The sequence below is a fragment of the Pseudoliparis swirei genome, chromosome 20 (genome assembly GCF_029220125.1).
Source record: "Pseudoliparis swirei isolate HS2019 ecotype Mariana Trench chromosome 20, NWPU_hadal_v1, whole genome shotgun sequence".
NCBI classification, from domain to species: Eukaryota; Metazoa; Chordata; class Actinopteri; order Perciformes; family Liparidae; genus Pseudoliparis; species Pseudoliparis swirei.
In genome coordinates, this window is record NC_079407.1 from 22,298,509 (window position 1) to 22,312,011 (window position 13,503).

The following is a 13,503-nucleotide window of genomic DNA, read 5'->3' on the forward strand; positions in this document are numbered from 1 at the left end:
TCTGACCGGCAGCCACGGATTCCTCATCCTGAGAATGTATGCGCTGTTGTTTTAGGATGTGTATTTCAGAAATAAAGTGTCCGCAGCTCTGAAATGGGTCAATAATATCCGGAAATCTCACTTTTGCATAAAAAAAAGGAAAGAGAGATTGTGAGATTGTTTTTTTCCTTCAGCTCAATCGTCTTTTGTTGCTCACTGAACTGAATAAAAACCCTGACACAGCCTGAGAAAAGCTGAAACGGCCTCCTACGCGCCAAAGACCTTGGTGATAACGACTCACACAGGGATGATGTGTGTTTGGAGCAATGAAGAAAAAAAAAACGTGCTCCTCGGATCGCCCCATTTCCAGAGTTGGAGACTCGTTCTTCTTTTTCATTTAAGTGCGTGTGTGTGTGTGGGGGGGGGGGGGGGGGTGCACTCGGGATGCTGGGGACGAACAACGCAGCAGCCTGCGCCGCACTGAGCTTCACGTCGTGATGTGGAGAGACTGAGCATGTGTTGCGTTGCTCAGAGCGTTGAAACAACAACACGTCGGCGGCGGTTTCCAGGTGTGACCGCCGGGAGCAAAGGACACGGATCAGGTGAGCCATGACATGTGTTTAGGTCACAGGAAGTACCGATTACGAACTCATAGCAGATCACAAATTGCATGCGAATTAAAAATTGCCATGAGATACATGAAAAACATATGAAACTAGAACGGGCACTCGGTATAGCGCATACCTTCGCATATCACAAGATTGGGCATTGAATTATTATTTGGGAGTTTTTCCTGATTCGATGCGAGGTTTTGGGGCAGGGAGGTCTATGTGTACAGATTGTAAAGCACTCCGAGACAAATTTGTAATTTGTGAAAGTGGGCTATACAAATAAACTGAATTGAAAAATTATGAACATTTTGGCATTAGTTGCATGCCAATTGGATAGAAATTGACCGTGCTATGGTAAAAAAATGATTTTGACCTATCCATGACCTTGACCTTTGACCCGATAGATCCGAAAATCTAATCAAATGGTTCCCGGATAATAACCAATCATCCCACCAAATTTCATGCGATTCAAGAATATGTTGACCTTTTCATGACCTCGACCTTTGACCCGATCGATCCCAAAATCTAATCAAATGGTCTCCGGATAATAACCAATCATCCCACCAAATGTCATGCGATTCGGTTTAAAACTTTTTTTGTTATGCGAATAACACGCATACAAATAAATAAATGGCGATCAAAACATAACCTTCCGCATTTTCAATGCGAAGGTAATGATCACAATCAACTCAACATTCACTTCCATTGGCCATATTTCTGCATAATAAAAGCCTCATCTTAGCAAGCCGTGTCCCAAAACTTCCACTTTCGGAGTTGTTGCTCAGACTTGAGGGGGCGTTCGTGTTCATTTCGCCCATCGGCAACTCTTTCCCCCGATTATTCTGGCACGCCATGACTGCAGCATGACACTCGCTCGCTTCCTCCACCTGTTTTCATCGTGTTCGGGACTTCTATTTCTCCACCTGAGCGCACACCACCATCATATGAATGCAGGAGCGTAACAAAAAAGGTTTATACATAGAATCACACGCAAGACTTTCTCATCTCCCAAATGAACCAACGAAACACACACACAATACCTGTAACACCCTGTTCTGTATCTCCTGTGTTCCGTGTCTCCTCTCTTGATTGTTTAATTCCCTGCACCTGCCCTCAGCCACTCTTGTCTCGTTACTGTCTGATGTCGTACACCTGTTTCCCCCCCTATATATTGTGTCAGTCTTTCCCTTGTCTGTGGTTGGATTGTCGTCTCTAGTTCCGTGTCCTTTTCCCGTCATCCTGTCCGTGTTCCTGGTTCTGCCTGTTGACCCTGCCTGCCCCGAACCTGGATTCTCTGCCTGCGACAATCCAACAGGACACAAGGGAAAGACTGACACAATATATAGGGGGGAAACAGGTGTACGACATCAGACACTAACGAGACAAGAGTGGCTGAGGGCAGGTGCAGGGAATTAAACAATTAAGACAGAGAAGACACAGAGGAGACATAGAACACAGGAGAAACAGAACAGGGTGTTACAATACCCATTTTTAGAAACACAATCAGCTGTTCCCACTGTTCCCGCAGTGACCTGGAGACCTCCAACAAGACTGCCATATGCAAAATGTTCCCATCCTCTGCTGCTACACTGGGGGCGTTAAGCCACCGCGCACTAGCTTCAGACAGCTGCCTGCACAGAGCGAGGTACACAAAGAAACACACAGTTGCGTTCACAGCCAAACATCTTTGAAGCCCACCCAGAGCTCTCGTTTTCAGTTCTCGTGTCAACAAAGTTGACCCGACACGTTGGGCCCGAGTTTGAGGTAATCACGTCTCAAATGATGAAACGGACATAAAACAAATTGATGTCGTCGTGCGAGCGTAAAAAAAAAAAAGAGGCAGATTTAAATATTTCGCCCAGTGTGAACGTCATAAAAGCTTCAATGGACAGCTGGAACCGGGTGATAGAGACAGAGAGGAACAGGGCCATTTGATGTCTTAGGAGCTGAAGACAATGTGCTATTTACAGGGATTTAAATCCACAGGATGCAAATTGAAAAATACCCTCTATTTATCAAAGCATGCAGCCTCGTCAGCCACCCGGCAGTAACTGGATTTATGGACTTAATGTTCCCTCGGAAAGATGCACCACTATTTTTCTTCCCTATACGTCATTGTCATTTACGAGCGCTCTCTCCCACAATTGATTGATCACTCAAAAAAAAAAAAAAGAAGCCATTGTTTAATATGTGGTGTTTATGATGTAACACAACTCGTATGTTTGGCCACAGCAGAGAGGTACATGTGTTCCTCAGGCTGTTTCACTATTAGATGCTAATTCTGTCGACACGTGTTTTAAAGATTTAACCCTCCTGTTACCTTTCGGGTCAATTTGACCCCATTCAATGTTTAATGTCGGTGTTCTTTCGGGTCAATTTGACCCCAGGCTGTTTTTCACTGTGTCAAACATATAAGAAACATCAACTTTTTTATATATTTAAAGGGCGATTTAGGTAGTCAACAAACAAACATAAAGTACCTCACACTTAAACTTGGAAAACAATATTAATTCTAATAATTTTCTGGAGGTTTTAATTGCTGGGGTCAAATTACCCCCAAGGGTAAAATATGTCAGTAAATATAAAGGTAACAGGAGGGTTAAACATTGAATGGGGTCAAATTGACCCTAAGGTAACAGGAGGGTTAACAGAAAAACCTGGGCGTGCAGATAATTTTTTTTCTTTTCAAGGGACTATCGTTTTAGCCCCTCCCCCCCTGTCCCTCTTACCTGTATATGAGGATGTCATCTGAAGAGCTGTTGTACTGGATCTGGTACATGCGGACCCCTGGTATGTGGTTCTGTGGGGGCCATCTGATGGTGGCAGAGCCGGACGTTAGATCCGACACGCTGACCCTCTGCTGATCGGAGCGCGCCTGACCGCCACTTGCGTTGGACTTGATGGACGTGGGGATGTCCGAAGGCCCCGGGTCGGGGTCCAGTTTGGGGTCAAAGTGTGGCGAGGGGTTGACGACCAGTTCAACCGGGGCTGTGGCCTCCCCCGCTGCATTGGATGCGATACACGTGAACTTTCCAGAATCCTGGAAAATGTTGGAACAGAAAAGACTTAGCTTTTACTTTTATAATTAACAGACCATGGATCTTTAATTCATTATGGAATTTAGGGGGGGAACAACCATTAGAACAAAGATCAGATTTCCCACGGACAACAAGATAGCAACACCAAGATGTTCTTGACAAAACACTGAATACGCTAATGAGGCAGGAATAGCATTTGCAGTTCCTGATGTTGCTGAAAAATCTAAATGCCCAATCAATATATTTATAAAAAACATGCTTCATAGATGCCAAGCGGTGTATTTCTAGTCGTTTGAAAAAAGCACTTTCAAAATGACTTTTTTCAATTATATCTCTATAAATGTCGAAAACTTGACACAATAAATATGACTCCTCAGATTAGCAGTTTTGGGGATTTTAATCTTGACGATGAAACTTCAACTTTCAACTTCATTGCTCTCGTCGAACTCTCATGAATATCTGAACCGAGAACCGCGGAGTTACAGGACAACCGACTCCTCCCCCTGAAATACGGCCGCCCCAAATAGAAAGTTGAGCAACACAATCAGCAATATTCATCACGAGCGTAACCAAATCCCATGAAGACACGTCTCTACCTTGACCGAGGCCTTGAGGATGTCCAGCGAGCCGTTCTCGTAGCAGACGGTTCTGGACGTATTGCCGATCAGCTTTCCCTCAGGGCTGACCCAATGCGTGGACGGCTCAGGATCTCCGATGGACTTGCAGCGCAGGCTGACCTCCTGACCCTCCATCACGAACATCTTGGAGGTGTGGCGAGTTATAATCGGTGGCTCGCAAATAAACTCCTCCTGTTGAGCAACATGGGACCAAAACACCAGGGTCACCTCTTAAAAAAGTGATGTTGGAACATATTGTTATGGCCTCTGGTGCAGTACTACCCAGAGAGGTGAATATTTAATGAGATTTAAACTGTAGTTTTGGATGAAATAAATGAAATAAATAAAATAAATAAAATAAAATAAATACATCCAAGAAAACATATCAGAACTAAAGAAGAAGTGTGCTTTCTGCTGACAGAGCCCATGACGGTCTCTCCCTACGGTAATATCTCAGAAGGGGTTCTTCTGTGTGCAAATGAAGATTAAGTGAGTTCCGCCCTCGCAATATTTAAAACCCATCCACGGGCATCTAAGCCAGAATAAAGCCCGCCAAACCCCTGGTGGAGTATTCTTGCGAGGCCATGCAGGGCCTGCCAAGGCTTACCGGGGCTTACTCATCATTCCTACCACTCAGTGCATTTTCAAAAATCAACCTTTTTTTTCTGGGTCCTCCTTGGGTCTTATAACCAGCAGAGAAGATTGCTGACCTGATGACCGCTGGGCTGCAGCTTCACACACCGCACCAGTGCCTTTCAGTCTCGTATTACATTATAACCCTCAATTGCTCCCGTGAAGCTCAGAGTAAAAAGCGCTGGGATTGAACCGGGCTGCTCCCTGATGTGAGTGTGTGGAAGTGTATGAAGTGCTTTTCTGGTCTAAATATCTGTTTTGCCCAGTTAACCCCTCAAATACAGACGAGAGTCAACATTTCTTTCCGTTTCGTGACGATTCGACCGGTCGGATTGTTGAGCTTCCCGTCGGAGAGCGAGCGGCGCACATCAGATTTCACCGGTTTCAATGCGCTTGGAGTTCCCTGGCGGCTGACGGCGAATGTCTGACTGCGTGACGGATGCAGCGCAGGTCCACTTATCTGTGCAGCGGGAAAGAGGCTATTAACTATTTGAGTGTTAATGTGCTCAGACACTTGTGGTGACACGGGAGGGTCTCTGGATCGACCTCTTTACAAGGCTAATCATGTCATAGTGATCATGCGGCACCTCTCACAGGGAGGCCCGCGACGACTACTCAAGGTGAGGGAAAGGTTTGCGTGTCAAGCTCTCGCCGACGATACCAATTAATCCCATCTTTATCTCGCGGCGCACCTCCACTTATCATTGAAGAGGATCTCCACGTGAGGCGTCGCCCTCTATCTCCTCCTATTTTAAGGTCACGTCTTGAAGTGCAGCCTTTTTCTCCTCTCATCTCTCCGGGTATCAGTAGAGCTCTTGAGCCCATATGGAAAGGCTTGGCAGCAGGTGGAGAACTCAGCGGCTCCTCCTCCACCTTTAGGCCCACACCATCGAAACGGGATATGGAGTAGTGGCGCTGGTCTGCACAGGTCTGGCTCGCTGCTCTATGAGGTTGGCTTTTGAAGCACCCTGAAATGTCATTTCATATCTCTTACTGATGTAGTTCAACGGTGTCCATTTGTTATTATTTGTGTTTAAGGTAATTCATTTGTTGTGCACATACTAACTGTTAAGGGAGGAAAGTGCTCGTTGTTCCGTGAGAAGAGAGCGGCGCTGTCTCTTTAAGAGAGGGGCGTGTGTAAAGCAGGTGCAGGAAGCCGGCTGAAGAAAACAGTGCTTGCTTTAACCGAAAATGTGCATAATACATGTTGCTAAAAAGAAGAACACAGTTTTATTGAAGAGTTCATGTTAAGGGTGCAACACTTTCATAAAGTGGGAGGAATGGATCGCCAGCAATATTCAAGAATAATCTGCTCCTCTGATGAGGCGGTTCCTTCAGGTGGCAGACACTGTAACTGAGTGCTGTAAAATGTGCTTTTATGTGATAATGACAATGCCACATCGAGTACCGTCTTTTAAATGAACACCTTTCGGTCCTGTGATTTTCTTCTTCTATTTAGGCTCCTCTTAAAAGTGTCTCATTGGCTTTGGCGCTTTTGCATATATACAGTATATATATATTATATATATATATATATATTTTTTACAAATGTCTATTTTTTTCTTCAATATGAGACGGGTCTTTATTTCTTGCTTGGCAAAGATGAGAAATGCTATCAAATTGTTTATTTAAACCACCATAAATATTTGTTGTATAAAAATGAGGCATTGAAAAACACATTTCGTTATGAATCATCACGTTATGAATCATTCCTATTCATACTCGAACACATCGACTGTAAGTCACTCATGTTCCATTTATTTTTTCAAAACCTTTCTTTAAACATGTCTCCAGGGATTCGTTGGCTGTATTGACACATTTGCAGTGATTTTCATTAATGTGCACTAATAAATAAACAACCCGGCTTACTTTTACCATCTTAATAAACCAGATCTCTGCTATTTGCTGTGACATAAACCGAAGCCTCTCACAGCCCCTCTGTGTCTTCAAACTCGACAATGACATCGCGGATTAATACATAATGCAATGTGATAAACCGGATGCATTTTGCATATCAAACTCCGTGACGCCACACCAGAAGGTTCCCTCCTCTGTGACACCGGCCATCTGCCCGGCTCCGGTGTCCTTGACAACGACGGCGGTCGTGCGTCCAGAGGGCTAAACGTTGCTGCGGGGCGCGGCGGATTATGATGCCGAGCACACGCAATGCAATTTCTACGACCAACACGTTTAAATCAGACATTTTTTAAGGTGACGGAATTAGCCAGCTAATTATTACTCGGGGCTCCTGTTATCAAGAAGTACAATATTTGTGTTATTATTCTCAAGTAAGGTAACAGGATCAACCGGCCACTTTAGGTGTTTGCATATTTATTTTTTATCCACCAAAGCAGGTCAAGAGCTCAAAGAATCTTGTGGAACTCTGCTGAGTATGACTGGACACATAATTTCTTTCTGAAATTCAAAGTTTCTACTGAGCTTTACCAATGAAGCATCAAAAGTCTGTCGTCATGTAATATCTTTGATAATTCTTGTGGGTATATCCATGTCATTTTTTGGTGCTGTTAATACAGGAGCAGCCTGTCGGCATGAGATAAATATGGTTTTAACAGCGGATAAAACGTAGTTTTTGAAAGGCTAAATGCCAACACATATTTATTCGAGCAGATTATGTAAAATGAAAACAATTTTGGAAATGATTATATCTATTTTTTTTTATGAATGCAGACTTTTAGCCTTTACAATGGTCACATTGGGAATTGTTGGGTTACACAAATAGGAAACAATCCTAAGCAGCCACCTGTGGAATGTAAAACACGTGACATGTGTTGGTTGTGAACATTTTGATGTGATGCTCTATGGCGTACCGTGATGTCTCACCTTCAGGTTACACAGCATTTAAAAATGTCTCTTACGATAAAGAAGTAGCTGACCTCTGACCCATCATGCAGCTGAATCATGAATCCTCTTTCCTAAATATACATTTTCAACTGGGACCTTTTGAGCAGCGTGCACGTTTGAATGATTTCGGTCATTTCGATGATCTGCATGTGAACCACTTTACCTAAAAAGAGAAAATACTTCAAAAGAGTTGAACTGATGACGTCATCAGGTTTCAAGCTGGATGACATCACCCCAGACATCTCCATTAGTTCCGAAGGGCTTTCTGACAGTATAGCTTTCACGACGTGGTGTTACTGCAGCGACGGCAACCAACCTCTCTGATCGTCCAGAAGTATTTGCCGGCCAGCTCTCGAGGGGAAGCGCAGGTCTCCAGGTCGTCCTCTCGGGTCAGCCTGCGCAGCCACACCAGCTCACAGTTACAGTGCAGCGGGTTCCCCCCGAAGCTCAACACCAGCTCTGTGAGCGGGGAGCCCTTCAGCTTGGCGTACACCGGGATCCGCAGGAACAGCGGGTCTGGAGGAATCTTCTTCAGCTTGTTGGACGTCATGTCCAGCCTGGTGATGGAGGCAGAGACACAGGGGGGGGGGGGGGGTCAGGCCAGAACTCGGTTTGGAGGCATGAAGTGGACGGGGGATGGGAAACTGTTGGCCAGCGGGCTCAGTTCAGAGGAGAGAGAGGATGTAGAATCTGCTTCAGTAATAACACTAACTATATGATGCATTTAGAATATTTTCATTTTCTTGTATTGTATTGTATTTGTAAATATGTTTGCTGCTGCTTTCTGTTAAAGTCAAAAGTAATCCAATCTAAAAAAAATCGAATTTAGAAGGTGTAAAGGTGCGTTCACACCAAAAGCAAAACTATTTTCTCTCGCGACCGAATCCCATGAAAAGTCAACATACAAACGCGTGTGGCTGCGATAGACGCAATATTTTCCCTGGCGGCGCGTTTGGGGTGACGCGATGTGGCCGACGCGTTTACAGCGGCGCGTTTTCAGCGGCGCAATTTTCGCCCCGAGTTGAAATATTTCATCTTTGAGGCGGTCATCTCGCAACTCGGGCCAATCGGCTCTTGAGTTCCGCTCTTGTAGCGCTGGAAGCGGAAGTCTTCCAGACGTAACAGTCACTTCATCGGTGAAAGTGACCGAGCTGAGTGAGCCTACGGGTGTCTATATTTAATATTTTTGTATTTGATTTGTCAGTGTTGTTGTGTGTTGTGTATGCATGTGTGTTGTATATTTACATATATATTTTGTTTTGTATTTTACTTTTATCTTACTTGTATACTTCTATATCTTTCATCCCTGTTTCTTATATTTTGTGTTTTGTTTTTTATTCTTGTGTGTTGCTGCTACTGTCACGACAAATTTCCCCTTGGGGATTAATAAAGTATATATCTATCTATCTATCTATCTATCTATCTATGAACCCAAACACCAGGGCGTTAGTGTGTGGGACGTCCACAACAAATATAAAGCAGAACTAGTGGTTAGTTATTCTGGTGGATGAAGGAGATGATAACGGTCGTTACGGAGACGAGACACGGAGATAAGCCCCGCCCCTTGCGGAGCTTCTCGACGCTCAAGGTGAGAACACGGCGAATGGTCGAGCGAGTAAACTCACGCGTTTTGGGCGACGCGAAAAATCGCATGGCTTTTGGTGTGAACGCACCTTAACTCTTAACTATTGTAAAGGACATCAAACCAAGGATGGAAGGAAAAGACACTTTTGCCAGATTTCGTACAGACTGTACATGTATGGCTCAATGACAACGTACACATTAAGAGGTATTAGAGGATTTGACTGTAATATTTTGAAAAGAGATTTGGAGGTTTAGACTTGGGGCTTGATTTAGTTACTCTATAAATAAGAAGTTGACGTGGCCATATGGACCCGGGCTGCCTGCCGGTCATTGGAGGAGCTGAAGCTCCCATCGAGGACAATAAAGTCACGTCCTCAGTCTCTTTTCTGGAAAGTAGAATAAGAAACCTGAGTTACAGCAGTAGTTTACATGCCACATGTTATACGGATATTACACATGGTGGATGATTTGTTGAATCCAGATAATAATACAGATAGTATCATTATATTACATGACAATAAGTGCATTCAACCATAAGAATCTACTTTAAGTGTTGACTAGTGCAGAGTCATTTGTCTCTGGGAATGAATGCTGATGGAAATATTTTTCCGGTGAAGACAACCTCCAGGTGTTCGTGAGGTATAGCCTAAAAGGTTTTTTTTATCTTGGAGTGGAAGGAATCATACAAATCTATTGAAGGTGTATCAATCTGGAATGAATGAAAGAACTGTCGCTGAGAAAATGACTGAAAACATGAGTCCATCTCCTGCAGCTGAAGTAATATAGGTTTCAGTTGCAGCCATGTAAAAGTAGATTAATTACATAATTGGTATTCTTTTAATTTCCATAGCACCTTTTTGAAGGCTTTTTCTTTCACAGCTCTATTCACGTGCATAACGTGCGAATGTGAGCGGCTGGTTTAAAGCATCCAAACGTCCCAGTTGGGTTTGAATCATCCCTGTAAACACGCAGACTCCTTCCACACTGAACAGATTGCAGTATTATAGAAGTATCTTCCTGCTGTCAGACCTGGACAGCCTTATTCTTTCATCATAGCACAGATCACAAATAGAATCATCATTTTAGAAATAACCTTCCTAATATTCATTGATGACTCTTCTTCTATCCATTGAGTTGCCAGAATGGGAAAACCTGTTGCAGCATGTAGATGAACTAAAGTGTGTGTGATTCCCCAACAATAATTATATGACGTAGTAATGAGCAAACCGCAGAACAAGTTGAAAAAAAAAACATAAACCACAACAAAATTGATAATGGCCGACATCAAAGATCAATCAAAAGCACTTTAAATGTCATTTTGAAGGTCAATCTGAGAATCTAGACCAAAGCGCTCTTCATGCAGATGGAACAATCGACTGTAAATGAAACAAAGATCTGTACATCCGTAGATAATATACCACAATGCAATGCAGGACTCTCTCCTGCTCCACATGGACTATCAGCAGCTGAATCAAAGATGTTTGTGCCCTTCTTAAAGATACCGACCGGCGAGTATAACATATTTAACTAGAATGGGCACTCGGTAGAGCGCATACCTTCGCATATGACAAGATTGGACATTGAATTATGAACATTTTGGCATTAGTTGCATGCCAATTGGATAGAAATTGACCGTGCTATGGTAAAAAGAAGATGTTGACCTTTCCATGACCTTGACCTTAACCTTTGACCCGATTGATCCCAAAATCGAATCAAATGGTCCCCGGATAATAACCAATCATCCCACCAAATTGCATGCGATTCAAGAAGATGTTGACCTTTTCGTGACCTTGACCTTGACCTTTGACCCCATTGATCCCAAAATCGAATCAAATGGTCCCCGGATAATAACCAACCATCCCACCAAATTTCATGCGATTCGGTTTAAAACTTTTTTTGTTATGCGAATAACACGCATACAAATAAATAAATGAATAAATATATAAATAAATACACGGCGATCAAAACATAACCTTCCGCATTTTCAATGTGAAGGTAATTACATTAAAACGGTATTAATAAATATGGGTGTATTTTTTTTGTCATTTGGACACTGCACCATCTCTGGGAGTATCTTTTGAACATTGGAGCCATAAACTCGTCCTGGGCGATTAAAACATTCACCGTTGTCAGCAACAAACCAAAAATCCCTCCAGAAAATATTCGACAGCAGCGATGACTTAACAGGAAGTTAATAGCTGTTGAGAGCAGCGAGCATGCCTCGCTTTACACATTTCAATTAGGTTTGTTCATGGGCGGCAGCCTTGCGCTGTGTGTTCGGTTGTGTGCGTGTGCGTGTGCGTGTTTGTGTGTGTGAAACGCTCACCTGTGCATGCAGACACATTCTGAGTAACGCCAGCTGGGCCTCACGTTTTGTTTCCCCGGGGCAGAAAGAACCCATCATGGCTGTTTTTAATAAATGCACGAGTGTTTTTCAAGAAGCTCGGCTGGTTTTCTCTCTCTGCATTTCTCAGCCTGCCGGTTGTTGGGACGCACTTTGAAATTGATTCATGTGAATTGGGTTCAAATGACATTTGAAGTAATAATAATGAACTTAAGCTTTTGCTTTACCACACCCACCAAATGAAAAATGGGAAACAAACAGCGTTCACACCTCCTTTGCTCGGGGACGTGTCACAGGTGAAATAAACCGTGTCTGCTGGCCATCCACTGGTTGTTGACCTTTGACCACTTCCTGCTCCTACACGTTGCTCTCGGCCCATATCCTGTGTTTGAGGTGGACCGGGAGACATCTTACGGTGTCGGCCGTATTTGCTCTTTGCGAAAGATTTGGAAACACCAAACTACGTGGAGGAATAATACCTTCTGAGTTGTTTCGTTCTTGGAAAAAAGGAATTACGATGAATTGTCAAAGAGTTTCTGATCTAATAAGAGTTTCAAATATTTCCAAGGTAAGATGCATATCGGTCTCCAGCCCGGTTGAGGTTGATAGACTGTGGAAACCACCTCGACAAGGCAGGTCATCATCCTCATCCTCATCATCATCATCACCATCAGTGCCGGTGATGTTCTTTCCCCGACAGTCTGACCTGGTGTATTGTATCTACATGAGAATCCTCCAAATTAAATAAATTTGAGAGAACATTAAAGACGTAATAAATCAATAGATACACATTGCTACACAAAAAAAAAACAGTCAGATCATTTCAGATTTCTATGAATAACAATTTCATGAAAAAAAATAATATCAGTTTTATCGCAGTCCTTTTTAAAACTATATTAATTGATTTCTGCAGTTTAAAATGAGACTGAGGATAGTCAAAGTGCATTCTAATCTGTGTACCCGAGGAGTCCGTGTCAATTTGTTTTAATTTGTGTATAATGATTCCTTCTGGTCACATGACATCTATTGCACCTGTCCATCCTGGAGAGGGATCCTCCTCTGTTGCTCTCCTGAAAGTTTCTTCCCTTTTTTCCCCCTGAAGGGTTATTTGGGAGTTTTTCCTGATCCGATGTGAGGTTTTGGGGCAGGGATGTCTATGTGTACAGATTGTAAAGCACTCCGAGACAAATTTGTGAAAATGGGCTCTACAAATAAACTGAATTGAATTGAATTGAAAAATAATACTTTTGTAGATTAATTTTTTTATTTGTGGAACCACTTTCTTTGACACTTTAACACTTTCAACTGAAAGATGTGCCCAGCAGAGGAGCAGTCTGAGTTCATAAGCCCCATTCTGCCTGGAAGTCAGTGAAGGCATCATTTGCCTTCATGTCCCATCGACGCCCTCTCCCGCTGCTCCGCAGCGCTGGTCTTACTGGGCGTCTCCCAGCTGTGTGAGCTGCTGCTGAACTGGAGTTTATCTGAGCCTCAAAAGCTGTACATCTAATAAAGTGAGCCCCGACATGGAGGGGTTCGCTTTGTGATTTTGGCTCATTTATATCCTGCCTGAAGCTCTACTCTTTGTCTGATTGCTTTGAGAAATTAAAAAGCAGATCATCATTTTGACAAATATAGTTGAACACATCATTTTGATAGTGGTGCTTCACATAAAACAAATTTTCCCTTTCAGAAGGATTACTCCCAAAAGACCGAAGCACTGAAGCCCTTTGAGTCTTTTATTCTGGCTGCATTCAAATATTGTCTTCCCTATAACAATTAGAGTTCATGTGCAGAATCGTTTGCAGCTCCTTGAATATCCTCCCAGTTAATATTAG

At 43.2% G+C, this 13,503-nt stretch overlaps 1 protein-coding gene across 7 annotated transcripts in view; it reads right to left on the bottom strand.

Moving 5' to 3' along the window:
* si:cabz01090165.1 (uncharacterized protein LOC100333421 homolog) overlaps positions 1–13,503 on the bottom strand; it is a 349,850-nt gene that overhangs the window by 72,935 nt on the left and 263,412 nt on the right. For all 7 annotated transcript variants that reach the window (XM_056440460.1, XM_056440458.1, XM_056440453.1 and 4 more), the window contains 3 exons: positions 8,057–8,297; positions 4,225–4,437; positions 3,320–3,630 (listed from right to left, as the gene is read on the bottom strand). In XM_056440460.1, coding sequence (XP_056296435.1) covers positions 3,320–3,630; positions 4,225–4,437; positions 8,057–8,297 — 765 coding nt within the window. The remainder of the gene's footprint in view (positions 1–3,319; positions 3,631–4,224; positions 4,438–8,056; positions 8,298–13,503) is intronic.